The sequence below is a fragment of the Hevea brasiliensis genome, chromosome 6, assembly GCF_030052815.1.
Source record: "Hevea brasiliensis isolate MT/VB/25A 57/8 chromosome 6, ASM3005281v1, whole genome shotgun sequence".
NCBI classification, from domain to species: domain Eukaryota; kingdom Viridiplantae; phylum Streptophyta; class Magnoliopsida; order Malpighiales; family Euphorbiaceae; genus Hevea; species Hevea brasiliensis.
In genome coordinates this window covers 4839273-4855121 of record NC_079498.1, presented here as the reverse complement: position 1 = coordinate 4855121, position 15849 = coordinate 4839273, and the positions used below count along the sequence as shown (strand labels likewise).

At 28.1% G+C, this 15849-nt stretch overlaps 1 protein-coding gene across 1 annotated transcript; it reads left to right on the top strand.

Moving 5' to 3' along the window:
* Positions 1 to 13070: 13070 nt before the first annotated feature.
* On the top strand, positions 13071 to 15186 carry LOC110634694 (dof zinc finger protein DOF2.1). Its single transcript, XM_021783792.2, has 2 exons — positions 13071 to 13401; positions 14195 to 15186. Exons 1-2 carry the CDS (start codon positions 13375 to 13377, stop codon positions 15056 to 15058), a joined length of 891 nt encoding a protein of 296 aa, XP_021639484.2. The 5' UTR covers positions 13071 to 13374; the 3' UTR covers positions 15059 to 15186.
* Positions 15187 to 15849: the final 663 nt, after the last annotated feature.

Below are 15849 nucleotides of genomic sequence, written 5' to 3'. Positions count from 1 at the left end.
GGGGGTAAACAATATTTTAAAAAAAATTATTAAAATCTATGTAGTAATATTATAATTTTCAAAATTTTTTGTGTGCTCTACATTGGTGATTTATAAGTGCAGCCAAACAAAAATATGCCAAGCACAGAAGGTAATAAGTAACTTGATAAAGCCAAACTAACTAATAATTACATGGGCAGTACTGAGAAGATGCTTCAAAACTGGAACGAAATGGCGATAGATTTTGTTTTCCCTATGAGAAATAATTGGAAAGGTATATTTTAATTATAAAAAATTTCAAAAATAATTATTTTTTAATTCTTTAAATAATATTTTTTAAAAAATAATTTAAAATTTAATTAAAAATAATTTTAGGCTTTATTTATTTTAGATTCCTTTGAAATAAATCATTTATAATAAAAGAATCTAAAAGAATTCTCACACAATACTGCATAAATATTATTTTTTTAATAAATTAATTTTTAAATTAAAAGAATTAAATTTTTTCATTTTAAATATAAAAATTGATAAATTGAATTTTTACAAAATTATAGTTTATTTTCTCATTCATAGAAAAATGCTCTTTAAATTAAAAAAAAAAATCATTTGACTATCATTGGTCAATTTTTTTAGTTGTTGACCCACTTAATCTTTTAATCACTGAGATTAGTAAATAATTAGTGTCTTTAATTTAATTTTTGACAATGAATTTTATTAATTTTCAATTGATTTTTATGTCACATTAAGAAAAAAAATATTTTTAGAAAATATTTTTTAAAAGTAAATTATTTTTTTGAAATAAATAGAGTTTAATAACAGTGTATTTTTGTAACCATTGGCCATATATATCCTAATTACTAATAATTAGTTAATAATAGTAAAAATTTACTATTTGATTAACAAATCAATAAGGCCTTTTTTAATAATAATAATAAGGCCTTTAATTTGGAAAAAATAATAAGGCCCTTATTTTGTCTAAATTTATAATATTAAATAAATAATTTATATATATATATAATATCTTTTCATATTTTAATAAAATTATTAAAATTTATAAAATAAAAAATAATTTTCTTTTTAAAAAAGTTATTTTTTTAAATAAAAAAATATTTTTTATTTACTCATTTTTTTATTATTTAAATATTAAAAAATATAAAAAATATTTTCAATGAAGCAAACAAAACCTGATAAAAAAATATTTATAAATTTATCAATAATGATAGATCTATTTTATATTATTGTTAAAATTATTATTGAAAAAAATATACTAATTATGATAATTAGATTTTATTTGATATGTTTTAATTATAAAATAATTACTAAATTTTTTAATATTTAAAATATTATTTATTAAAAAAATCTTTTTTTAACCTCATAATGTACGTATATTGACCATAGTAGTAGTTGACCTCACCCAAAACCAAAGACCTCACACTACACAGTAATCGTGGTCCAGTCCAGCCCAGCCCAGCCCATTTTAGACCGACTTAAACCACTCTAGCATGTACTAGTCGGCGTAACTACAAGCCTTTCTATGTTATTAAATTCGTATCAAATTAAATTGACCAATTAAATTAATGATTTAAATATTAAATTAATTTAAATTTATAATTGAATTAAATCTATATCTGATCAAATGATCAGTTAATACTATAAGAAATATTAGATTTAAAAGTAACAATTTTTAATATCAAATACAGAAATTTTACTCTCTTAAATTTATAATAATAATATATGAATTGTTGTATATATGATCATAAATATTTACAATAAAATTATAATTGTTATAAAAAAATTATTGGTATTAATAATTATTATTAAAAAAAATTAATTATAATAATAATTATCATCATATTATTTTTATGTATCATTAACAGTAATTATTAATATTATTATTATATATTAATCTTATAAGCAATAAAATTAATGTTACTGTAAAATTTTTATCGTCAATTTTAATATTTGTTGTACGTAAATCTTTGAAATCATAATCAAAGGAATAAATTTAGTAATTGTATATTTTTTTATTTCCAAAAATATATATCTCTCTTATTTTAGAATAATTATTTTATTGAAATTTTTCAAATATAATTATTTGATGTGAATTTAATTAATAGATAAAATTATTTTTTATTTTATAATAAATTAATTAAGTATTTTTAAATATATGATATTAAAAATTTAAATTTAATAAAATATTCAAATAATTTATAAAAAAATATTTTATTTAATTCTTCTAATATTATTTAATAATTTATTTATAAAATAACTTATTTATCAATCAAATATTTTTCTTACTGCTAGATTCAATCTCCTCCTCATATATATATAACTGAGCATAATTCGGTTTAAACAGAAAAATTGAATCGAACCGAATCAATTTGGTTCAATTAGTTCAGTTTTAAAATTAAATCGGTTCGATTCGATTTTACATTATAAAAATTTTAGTTATTTCGGTTCGGTTCGATTTTGAAGAGAAAAAAATCAGTTAAACCGAATCGAATCGAATAGTAATTTATATAGTCAAATTAAACTAAATCGAACCAAATCTATTTTTGAATTGATTTATTTTTACGGAAAATTTTTGAATTATATTTAATTTTATATATATTAATTGTTTAATTTCATTAATTAATGGTTATTAGGTTCAAACCAAAGTTAAAATTAGATCAAATAACTTGAAAAGCAAGTCTAAATTAAAAAATCAATAAAAAATCAAACCGATCGATTTAAATCGAACCGAATCGAAATAGAGCGGTTTGTTTCAATTTAATTTTTCACCCATTTTGATTCGGTTTGATTTCTTAAATTTATGATTCAATTTTTATAATTTATTTCGATTCAGTTCAGTTCGATTTGAACCGAATGCTCACCCCTACATATATACAGAGAGAAAAAAGAATTCATCTTTCTTCCTTTGGAAAGGGGAGTGGAAAATCCTATGGTGCAATCATTTAATTTTAAAAATTAAAAATTATTTAATTTGTTTATTTTAACATTGACTTTAATTATAATTATAGTCTATGTAATCATGCAGATCTATAATTATTTATTCATTAATAATTTTTTTATTATTTGAATTTAAAATTTATTTTTTATTATTAACAGGGGAATTCATATTTCATATCTTCAATTATTTTATATGAAAAATGAAAATTAGTGTTTTTAAAAAATAAAAAATAAATAATTATTTTTCAAAAATAAACATAAAAAATATATTTCATGTGAAATCTATTAATTTTACACGTAACATTTATTTCTTTATATTTTAATTTAATTAAATAAAAATAAAAAATAACTCAGTATTTTGTTATTTTAATTAAAAATTAATAATTGTATTTTTATATAAGACTAATCCATGCTATTTGTGTAAACCAAACAAGATGCTTGCATGGCTTGAGGCTGAGGTATTTGCCCTGATGTTCCAAATTTGATTGGTAGATAAGATAATAACGGCTCTTGTTTGAGATGCCCATTCTCTCCCCTGTTCCCTCTGTCCTTATCCATTACCAGGACAAAACCAAAACCGTTACCAAAACCCACCCCATCTCACGTGCCTATCGTCCCCATATCGTGTCTAGCGTGACCTCCATCATTTCCCCCTATTATTATTAACCCCTTTTTTTAATTAAATTATTATTCAAATTTAACATCCCACTATTCTAAAAACAACTCCAATCATTAGCACCCATTAAGAAACAAAATCGATTTTTCACATGACTTTTTTATTTTAATTTATTATTATATAATATAAATTTATTTATTAAAAAATAAATAATTTCAAAATATATTTTTAAAATTATAATATTTAAATACATAAATATATAAAAATAAAGAGAATGAGATTGGTTGATACCTTGCTTCACAACGGAGGAGAGTGAAGAGGGCGGTGGTGAGTAGGGCCCAGTGAACACACGAAACCCACTGAGAGAGGAGACAGCGAGGTGGGAACTCTCTAGTTCATACACAGCTTTATTTATATTTTTTATAATTTATTTTAAAAATTATTATTTAATTTTTATATTTTAATAAAATAAATTATTTAATTTTTATTTTTTAAAAAATATAATATTTAATTACCTATTTTATTTTCATTAAATTATTTAATTTATTTATTAAATTTATATCAGTTTAAATTATTATTTAATTTTTTATTTTAATTAAATTAATTAATTAAAATATTTTAAAAATTATATTAATTAATTTATATAAATTTATTTTTTTAATTTTTTAATTTTTTTATACTTAAACTGTAATAATTCTTTCTCCTTATTTATCTTCCCTTCTCTTTCATTCTGTACCTAGATCTTTTTTTTTTATTTCTCTTTATTTTTTATTTTTTAATAGAAATTAGTATAAATTATATGTGTAAAAAAATTAATTAATTTCTTAGATCTCCAAGTAATTAAAATAATAGTTTAAAAAAATTATTTTTAAATAGAAAAAATATAAAAAAAATCTAGGAAATTAATTAAAAATATTTAAATAAATTTTTTAAAAAATATAAACTTATATTTAATCTTTTTACAATAAAATTTTCACCATCATCCAAGAATATATTTTTTAAAATAATATATTTTAATAAAATAAAAAAATTAAATAATAATATTATTTTTAAAATATAGTTATTAATTAGTTAAATTCTTAAAATAGAGATATTAAATAATAATTTGATATATATTTATTAAAAAAATGTAATTGAAAAAAATAAATAATTTGAAAAAAATAAAACATAATAACTAAATTATATATATTTTAAAATATAAAAATTAAATAATTAAATTTATTAAAATATAAAAACTAAATATTAATTTTCACATTTGCGTATGTTGCCGTTAGTGTTGTTTCCTCGTAAAACCAAATATTCGTCTCCTAGTCGTAGCCGCATTTTCCTCGGTGACTGTGGGTCCACTTGTCACGCCTTTGAAGCCCTTTACTTTTGTTTTTCGGTTTTCTTGACGTACAGTCGTCCCGCTTTCAATTTCTCCTCGGCTCTTCCCCTACCTGTCCCGCTGTCCGCCTTGTTTTTATTTTCAAAAAATTACACTCATTTAATCCAATACAATGTAAATATAAAATATTTATTTAATTAAATTTTTACACCATCATACTATTTCTATTTCTTTGGAAATTAAAATTTTTTTAAATTCAAAAAAATAATTTTCTTTATTTTAAATATAATAATTAATAAAAAATCAATTAAATTAAAATTTTCAAAAATTCTAAATTGAAAATGTGGGTTTTTTTTTTAATGTTATAATTATAAATTGTCTGAAGAAAATATTTAATCTTGATATACGTATTGTAAAAACTAATTAAAAGATATCCTGATAATATTAAAAGAAAAAAAAAGTGTGAATTAATGTCATTAAAAAAAATAAAAAATCATATATTTTCCAAATATATATTTTTTTATTGTCACTTAAACTTTATAGCAAAAGTAAAAAAACAAAAGGAAAATTAATTTTTAAAAAGTAAAAAAAAAAAATTAATTGAACCATATAGTACCTAAACTTAATTATCACCAAAGAACAAATCATTCTAAAATAACTTTTGAGGGCAAATTTACCCATTATTTTATTTTTAGACAATTAAATAATAATTATGACTAAATTTAGTGAATGTTTTTAGGTTTTTAACAAATTTTAAGACTTAATTATCTAAAAAAGTAAAATTTACGGACTACTGAACTCACAATTGAGTTTAACGTAATTTATCCCTGAATTGATGAGTTTAAAGAGCATATTATAGTGTCTATTTGACATTGACATTTGAGAATTCAATAATTTTTTTTAAAAAATTATTATTTTAGATGTTGTTAAAAAAATAATTAAAAAAAAATTATTTTAATATTTTAATATTTTTATAATTAAAATTTATTAAATTTAATTTTAAATTTATTAAATATTTTTTATAAAATTAAAAAAAAAATATACATTTTTTCAAATAATAAACTTAACAGCAATATCAAATATGTCTATAATTTTATATTGTAATTTATTGAGAAGGATGTAGGCAAGAATCTCTATATTATTCAACATCTTTGAATTTGAGTGGTAGTACTTTTTCTTTGTTATTATCATTTGCCTACACAAACGTGCCGATTTCCCATTAATCAATTCAACATCAAGATTCATGTCCTAAGGTCTCTTTTCCCGCCTCCATTTTCCCTTTTCTTTTTTTTTTTGTACAAAAAAAAATGGAAGTCCATTATTACATTCTCGTCCTTTTCAATCGTTGATGTACAAATTGAATAATTTCATAATTGAATTGATAGTAATTATAATCACATGCAACATAAATGAACAAATGGGTTTTAAATTATATTAATGTATATAAGCTTTTTATTTGTTCATTATAATTTTAATTTCAAGTGATTTTATAAAAAATTTTAAATTTTCACACTTTTTTTAATTAAAGATTATTTTACATTGATTTGGAATAAAGTGTTTGTATTATATATAAGATTTGAATAAATATCATCATCTATTTGAGCTAGTTTTTGAGCTGAAGTTAAGACCGGTCTATATTAAAGCCTATCCTACTTTAATGTTGAGCTACCCACATATATATTTGTCTGTAAATTTCATGCTCCAAATGCTTATTCTTGAGCGTAAAAGAGTGTATTGTCCTATATTAATTTGGATAAACTTTCACCACTATAATAATAATTTGTACAAATTTCAACAACAAAAAAACATATATACTTTGTGGGTAGAGATGTTCACACTTCTCATTGAGAGCCTTGTGAATGCAAACCGGTGATTGCTGATACTTTATGTTACTTTTGCTCTTTTCTTTTGGGACATGGAAAATCATATTGATCATAGAAGAAGATGTGATATATTCAAACAATCCATGCAGAGTCTCTAGTGGGGATGAAATGAAATGTTCTTTTCTTAGCAGAACATGTTACCATAGGTCTTGGCACAGTTTTCTAATCCCCTACTTTTATTTATTTATTTTTTTAAATTGTCATCCAGTGTTTTCTTTGACTGTTAATTTTGACCAGTCAACCGTCTTGACTGGTCCCTATGATGTTCTCCCTAGGCCCCACCACCATGTGTTTCCTGCTAGCTTGTGACGATCAAAATTTTCCTAATTAGTTTATTAAGTTGTAGTATAGGTTATTGTTAGGGCAAATTTCATAGGATCCAAAGGATATCCAAGACAATGTGGGATCAATCATTGCTTGTTTATGATTTTCCACTCCAGACAGATATGATAGCTTAGAATTTTGGTTTGGTAACGTGGGATTTCTCGCCAGTCCAAGAATCTATCCTCCATAAATAGAATTATTCAATTAAAAAGAAAAAAAAAAAAAAAAAGAGAGAAGAGCTTGAGGCCTACAAGCCAACCAATTTGCTAAGAGCTATGTTTCATTTATTACCCATCACAATTCAATTTTTTATTAAAAAATAAGCCCATAAAATTTAAATACATCACCTTTCTATACTAGTGAATTATTGATTTAATGACTCAAAATTGAAATCTTTAAGTCTATTATCATTGCTAAATTGATATGCATTTTAAAAAAAAAAATTGAGAATTTTATTATTAGTAAGTGTGTATATTTATTGTATTCTTGATAATACTACTATATAAGTGTGTATATTTATTGTATTCTTGATAATACTACTATATTTTAAAGCAGCAGTCAAAAGCTGCTATCTTACATATTTAAACTGTATTTATAAGTCAATAGCAACAATTTTAAAACCGCTATATTTACCTCTGTTGCTATAATATAAAGTAATAATTCAATTATATTTTCGCAATAAAGAAAAATCATTGTCTTGAATAGGTATAAATTATTATTATCTTAACAATTTTAGCAGTAATTTTGTTAAATTTTTTACATGATTTATCAATTAGTTTAAACTGTTGTCTTATATATAAGCAACAATTATAAACTGTTACTGTAACACCCTTAATTTTATTTATTTATTTATTATTTTTGGGTAAATATTAATATTTTATTTTATTTGAATTTTAGGAAATTATTTGACATTTTTCAGATTTTAGAAACCGGGTTCGATTTTCTGAAAATATAAACTTTGATGATTTTTTTAAAAATTAATTTAAAGACCACGTGGCAAAACTAAAAATATATTTGGAGTCTACGCATTTTTCTGAGTTTTCTGAAATTTTTTCAGAATTTTTGGACCTCGTTTTCGGTCCCAAGGCAGAGTAAAAATTTAAAATTTTGTATCATAAATCGAACCTGCCGAATCTAATCAGGCCGGTCGAATCGGACCGGTCTTCGTCCTTTTTCTTCCTCCTCCCTGCGCGCGTCCCGCCCTCCCTCTCCTTCTCTCCCGTTTTCTCTCTCCTCCCTCCTCCCCTTGCCGTGCCACTACCCTCGCCACCTCACCGCCACGGCGCCCCTCACCGCACTACCACGGCCGCCACCGTAGCACCGCAAGCGCCGCGACGGCGACGCGATGCGTGCCGCGACCCTTCGTCTTCCCGGACGAAATCCGGCCGATCCGGCCACCAATCGGACCGGTTCTTATGTCTAAATTCATCTACTCATCGAGAGCTTTCTATAGACACCAAGAACGTCGAAATCCATCAAGCGGTTTGTCCAATTTTTGCCCGGGAAGTTTTAGCCCATTTTGACTTTTGGGCTAGATTTCTTGCAAATCGTGAACCCCACGAGAAAACCGAGAGCACCAGAGCGCTCCACTCGTCGAGAGCTTCTCAGGAGATATAAATTTCAAATTTTACCGAAACCGTTTTTCGGTGGGTCCCATGAAAATTCGTAGTGTTTTTCCGAGTATTAAATGAGCTTAGAAAATTCTGTAAAATTTATGTACTAATCCCCGTGTTGTGGGCTTCGTGTAGGTATCTTCAATTCGCGGAAATTCGACAGTTGTCCGGATCTGTGAATTTCCGGCCAGACAGACCGATTACCGGAAAAGTCTCCGAATTGGATCGAGGTTTTGGCTACCCTACCATTGTTAGACGTCCCGAGTGCATCCCCAAAGTCGGAATCAGCAAAGGTAAACCCGAACCTTACTTTTTCGTAATTTTCTAGTGCTTAAATAGGATTAAAAATCCGTAAAATATTCGTGGTAGCTCAGAAAATTATGATTCTTTTTGCAATAGCCTAGTAATATTTCTAAGGACCACGGGGCAAAGTTTTAGAATTTTTAGAGCTTATTTGGGTAATTTTTGCAAAAATGATCAATTATAAGGACTAAATTGAAATTTTACATATTGTGATGGATGACTGATTTGATGGGCCCAGGAGGGGCTGTGTGATGTGATTGAGTTGTGGATATATGAGTTGTGAATATAGAAGTGTGTTTTGAGCCCTTTTGCAGGTTGGGTAGGTCCTAGGTATAGGGGAGACTCTGCCGGATTTTCGGCACGACTTAGGACGTATTTGGTCTTTTCTTAAGTTTGTATTGAGTCAATTTATTAAATGATTGTAATAAAATTGTCAGGTGAGCAGGGACAGCCTTCTTCCTCCGCCCAGCTGCCACAGTGACCGCTGTCAAGTCTGTGAATAAAATATTAATTTTAATTGTAATTTCACTATTATTATATATTCAAACATACCCATGCATCACTTATATGTATGTATTTATGTAGTTAAACTCTAAGCACGTTTTATGTTGCATTCATAACTGTTAAAGTGCCATGGATGTTGTTGTGGTAATTTGGAGCAGTGTGCGTGCGTTGGCGTGCGTGTGATATGGTGTGGACTATGAATAGGACGGGTAGACACGGCTTGAGATCTTCGCTGGGACCCGGTCCTTCGGGGTAGACACGGCTTGAGTTCTTTGCTGGGACCCCGATTTGGTTATTAAGTGGAAGTCCGAGCTGAGTTCTTCGCTGGCATATATTGGATTTAAGAGAGCTGTATAGGGAATCAGCTCCCATATATTATGATTGATATTACTGGGTGTGTGAGTGCTCCAAATTACCTTTTTGCTGTTATGATGTGAAATGATTGTTGATGTTGCATTTCACTCTACAGGGTGCATTAGTTTTAGATAGTTATAGAGATTATGGTTAAAATTGATATTTTACTCTCTGAGTCGAACGCTCACTCCTGTTCAATATTTTTCCAGGCCACAGGAGGATATTTTTGAGGTTAACTTGCTTTTCTCCCTCGCAAGTCATCTATTCATGTTTGTGTAATTCTATAAACTTCTAGAAATTCCGCATGTATTAGAAGTATTTAATTGATTTGGGTCTGTAATATAAATTGTTATTTTGGACCTGTAAAATTATTATCACATGCATGTTTGATGGACTGGATGAGGAAGCTGAGCTCCCATTTATTTTTATGATGATATAAGTATGTGGAGGGTGAGCTGAGCTCCCCAATGGATTATTTATTGTGTTTACAGGTCGGGTGAGTAAAAAATTTCCCGTTGAAAGGTTCATTTTATGGCCGAGCTCTGTCCGGTTGATTTCTTAAAATTAGGCCCAAATGGGCCTTAGAGTTGGGTTAATGAATAGTTAGGCTTACTACGGGCCTCGGGGGCTTTAGGCTGGCCCAGGTCCTAGTGTCGGTCCGGCCCATGGGTTGAGTCGTGACAGTTACAAAGCAACTTTTCCTTTAAATCTAAAATGAAGTAGTGTAATGTTTTAATTTATGATGTCCAAGCAAGAATCTAAATTTAATTCCATTACAATCCTTTAATAATTAATCTACATAGTGTACTAAATAGGAGGCAGATGGATCATCTGCATGTAATATTAAAGCTTATTTTTATAAAATTTGAAATATAAAACACAACGTGTTAAGTGAAAATTAATTCATAGTATCACTTTACTCTAAAAAAAAAAGAAATAGTTAAATAGTGATGAGTTGAAAAATCAAAATTTATTAGTTCTTTGAAATTAAAGGAAATTTAAACTTGAATTTATATAATATTTAATTATAAAAGAATTAAATAATAATTTGATTTTCTATATCCTAATTAACTTTAAATGAAATTGCTCATCATATGATAAAAAAAAAGAGTTAATTAGAGACAAATATAAAGGCAAAATATTTAATTTAGCCCTTGTAATTATTGAGAAATTTAATTTAGCATATTTCTAACTTTTTATCCAGTTTAGCTAAAAATTTCAATTTAAACTCAATTTAATTCAATAATTAAAATTAATGAGCTAAATTTTTTTATTTTTTAATTTAAATAAATAATTAAAAAGTTTAATTTCTTATTTGAAATTAAATTTCTTAATTTTTTGACTAAATTGAATTTAAATTAAAATTTTTAAATTAAGTTAAATAAAAAATTAAAAATAAATTAAATTAAAATTTTTTAATAAATATAAAATGTATAACTGAATTTTAAGTAGAAAAGTGTTAATTAATTGTGATTTATATTATTTGATTGGGTGATGATTATGAACTATGATGATGTGAGTGGACTGCATGTGGATTTGGAAATGATTTTATTTTTAGATTTTGCTTTGTAATGCTCCAATTCTCATTGATAAATTAATGATCATGGTGGATAGAATGCAAATGATTAAATAAGAGCAAGGAATAGGCCACGATATGCTTTGTCTAGAATGATGGATTTGGCCCTAAAAACGAGATGGGAATCCAGAGGAAAATACAATCATTTCGTTTTCTATTAACATTCTCTTGTCTATATTGAAAATGTCACGCCAATTTTGGAAGATATTGTTTCGGATTTTGTCCACAGATCGATGTGATTGAAACATATTTTAATATTGTGTTGAGGAGTTTACATTTGTCTTTTTTTATTTTTTTTTTATAAAGATTTTGTATTTTTTTTTATTTTAATGAGCTTTTATTCAATTTTTTGACAAGCAAAAGGTTATATTAAGGAAGAAATCAATAAAAAATATTATTATTTTTTTTAAATTTTGATGAAAGCGATAAGCATAAAACTTCTTTTGTTGCATGTTCATCTTAATTTTATGTATATATATATATGTAAAAGAAAAGATATATCAATGGGGTATTGAATATAGTGGTAAGGCTTTCTGTAAATTTAATGTTTGATAATTGAATAAAATATTATTAGAAGAGATAGTTATGAATTTTAAATGAATTAATTTTTTATGTATGGTAAAAATAAATGTAAAAAAATAATTATTAAATGTAAAAAATTGATTAGAAAATATATTATTAAAATTGTTTGAGAAAAAAAATTATAATTTTAAATTATGTAATAAAAAAAGGAGATATATGGTTATGTTGTGTGGTGAAGTGTATATACATATGTACATGGATATGATATCTTAATAGTCGATGTAGAGTGAGAGGTGTACTTGCATAGACCATAATTGATAGAGAATTGGGGTTAGATCCCAACACACTTCAGAAGGTGTGTGGTGAACTTGACTGTTCACAGAAAATGTTCTGGCATGGACCACTGCCATCCACCATCAAACCAAAGCAAATTCCATGGTGGGCTAACTATATGCCATTATTTGAAATATAAAAAATAAATATAAATTTCGAAGGGATAATCTTCTTCTTCTCCGCCTGTCCCGTTCGTGTCACTATCACTAGTGTCCCCTTGCCTGTCCCTCAAACATGATTATAATAAGTCCACATCACCAGAACCTTCAATACACACAGAGCAAGCAACCCACCAATGCAACTATTGAAATCAAACCACCACCACCGGTATTAATCAATCAGTCAATATCATAACACTTGGTCACTGGGTCCCTCAATGCAACAGTCCAAAAAATCCCACAAATATGTTCTTTCTTGGACCAGGCATCTGTGCTTCCCTATGTGCTCTAATTTGTTTTAATTAAAAATTCTAATCATCTCCTTTCATTTTTTGGAACACGAGGTTTATATACCCTGCTAATAATCGCAGAGGTTATGACGGTGAAATATATATATGGAATGGAAGTGGGACCAGTACTGTCTACCTAGGTTACATGGGAGGAGGAGTGGAGGTGGTGGTGGTTGGGGACCACCAAAGGTGAGAGTGGGGTCCATGCATAGTTGCATCCACGCGAGAGGGGGACCCACGGAGGGACCGGGGAGGAAGGGAAGGTAGGGGGAGAGGGGTGGCTCTGGCTGGCTGGCTGGCTATTATTATATGATAAAAAGAATCTGTTGCAGAGGAACAGGTTTTTACAAGGAAGGAAAGGATAAGAAAGGACTCGAATTTTCTTCTCTCTTTCACAAGTTTTTATTTTTATTTTGCTTGCAAGCTTGCATAACCAACATTGATATCTCGTACGGCAAATTCATCATTACATCTCTCTCTCTCTCTCTCTCTCGCTCGGACTGCTTATATATTTAGAGGGTTGGCCTTGTTTCCTCACTTCGCATCCTCTCTCTCTCTCTCTGTCTCTCCATCCTTCACTTCAGTAGACGTGTATCCATTTCTTTGAGTTTTCAGAAAGTAGGTTGATTGGGTTTTTGCATGGATGGATCCTTCAAGTGGACAACACAAGGTATGGTATTGATCAGCAGAGAACATGTGTTTCCATTGCTGATGCATATGCTAATGTTCTTTGTTTAAGGTTTTTTTTTTATTTTTTATTTTTTTTAATTTCTCTCTTTCTCATCACTTTAATCACATTTGTGTTTCTTTTCCCTTTTCATATTTTCAATCCCTTAGCGGATTTGTTTGGAGTTTTGCGCCTTGCCCATTAAGCTTCTCACTTTGGGATGGAGGTGACTGATCAGTAGATTGCTAGAAATTTTATTTTCTTTTTTCTTTCTTCCTTGAAAAGAAAAGAGTAAAGTGATCTACTTTTGCCTTAATTTGTTTCAATTTTTCTTTCAGTGGGTTGATGCTAGACTTCGGGTTCTGAGTTTGAAACAAGTAAAGCATCATTTCACACTTGATATCCAAACAAAACAATTCTGATTTCTGATTTTAATTTTCTTGAGACTATGTGTCTGCTAGTAGGTAAGAGTTTTATCTAGTCTCTCAATTTTAGCCTCTAACCCTTTAGCACTTCAATAAAATAGGTGAAACAAAGTAAGGTTGTTTTCCTTTAGCAATTGGGCTTGATGATTAGTGTCGAGTGTAATTGATTTCTTGCAATTAGTTCTATTTCTATCAACTGAATTTCTTTGATGAACTGGCTATGAAGGAAGTCTTATTAATTTGTTTGATATATGCAGTGATTTATATAACAAGGTGGAAAATAATTAAGATGAATTTTCTGAGATAGAAAATTTTTATTGATTTCATGCAATGTGATCTAATATCTTTTTATTTGTTTCTGGTCAATTCAGGAAATGCCTTCACATTCACTTGAAAACATGATGGTTTGCTCAAAACCCCATCAAGAGAGGAAACCAAGACCTCAACCAGAACAGGCTCTCAAGTGCCCAAGATGTGATTCCACAAACACCAAGTTTTGCTACTACAACAACTACAGCCTTTCTCAGCCAAGGTACTTCTGCAAAGCATGCAGGAGGTATTGGACCAAAGGGGGCACATTGAGAAATGTTCCAGTAGGTGGAGGCTGCAGGAAGAACAAAAGATCATCATCTTCATCAAAAAAGACACAAGATCATCAGCAATTAACTCCTAATACCAACCCTCTCTCTAGCCTCCCATCTTTAGCTTATGACTCCAATGACCTCAGTCTTGCTTTTGCTAGTCTCCAAAAGCAGTCTAGTGGGCAGTTAGGGTTTGATGAGCATGATCTGTCTATTTTGGGAAACCCACACAACCCCCATTGTGATATGCTTGGAAATCCAAACATTCACACTTCAGCTGCAACTCCTTCCTTTCTTGATGCTCTAAGATGTGGGTTTCTTGATGCCCAAAGCAATAACTTACAAAACTTGTACTATGGGTATGGAAATGGGAACATGGTTGAGGTGGAAAATAGTGGGGTTTGTAGTGCTAGTGGAGAAATGATGATACCCTATGAAGATATGAGTGGTGCAGCCACACAAGCTGTGACAGTGACAACAATGAAGCAAGAATTACGCAATGGTAGGGAAGATGAAAATAACAGGGTCTTATGGGGCTTCCCATGGCAGCTCAATGGAAATGGGATAGGCGGTGATCTTGATCCCGGAAAAGAAAGCTGGAACGGACTTGGTTCAACTTGGCATGGACTTCTTGATAGTCCCCTAATGTACTAGTCCAAAATTTGTTAATTTCAGCTACCCAGCCTTAGCCTATATAATCCCAAGAAAAAGCATAGAATTTTCTTCTCAGTTTAGGCCTCCTTGAGAGTTTTTGTGTCAAGAGCTATGATTCATCACCTGAATCAAGCATCTATTTTGGTGTTTTTTTTTTCTATTATTGGTTTATATATACTAATGAAATTTGATATTTGTTTGCTAACCAAGTAAGGAACTTGCAGAGGTTGATAAGATATGATTTCCATTTTAAAGAAAAGGGTGAAAGATGGTGAGGGTGATGTTTCATGTTTCTGAACTCTATGAAAAAAATATTGAAAGAAAGTACTTCCCTTTGAATGAATTTGTGATTTCAAGATATTCTAACATGATTGCTTCTTATATTCAGGTAGATTCTACCAAATATATATATAATTTATTAATTGAGAGATAATTAATAATAGTAATTTTATTATGGTATTTCTCTTCCCACTAAGACTTAGAATTTCAGTGAAGAGCATGAAGCACCAACTTCAGTATGGATTTTGTGGTCTTACCAGACCAAATCTGAGTTAAGATTTGAGCGTGAGAGAATAGTCAGTAACCAGTTTACACGTTACTTAAAATAATATTTAATTTCAGACAGAAAATTTAATAGTAATTCAACAATTATATGTATATGCGGACAGTCACATTTTAGAATTTGGGTTTGAAATTCTTTGTCCTGGACAGCGATTTGCTTAATTTGTATTTTAATAAAAATAATTATATGATTTTTATATTTTTAAAAATATATTAATTATTTAATTTTT

Bases quoted from the DNA above. Each gene is read 5' to 3' on its own strand.
- LOC110634694 (XM_021783792.2), top strand. From the start codon at position 13,375: ATGGATCCTTCAAGTGGACAACACAAG. The intron at 13,402-14,194 runs GTATGGTATTGA...TGGTCAATTCAG, and splicing joins CTTCAAGTGGACAACACAAG to GAAATGCCTTCACATTCACT.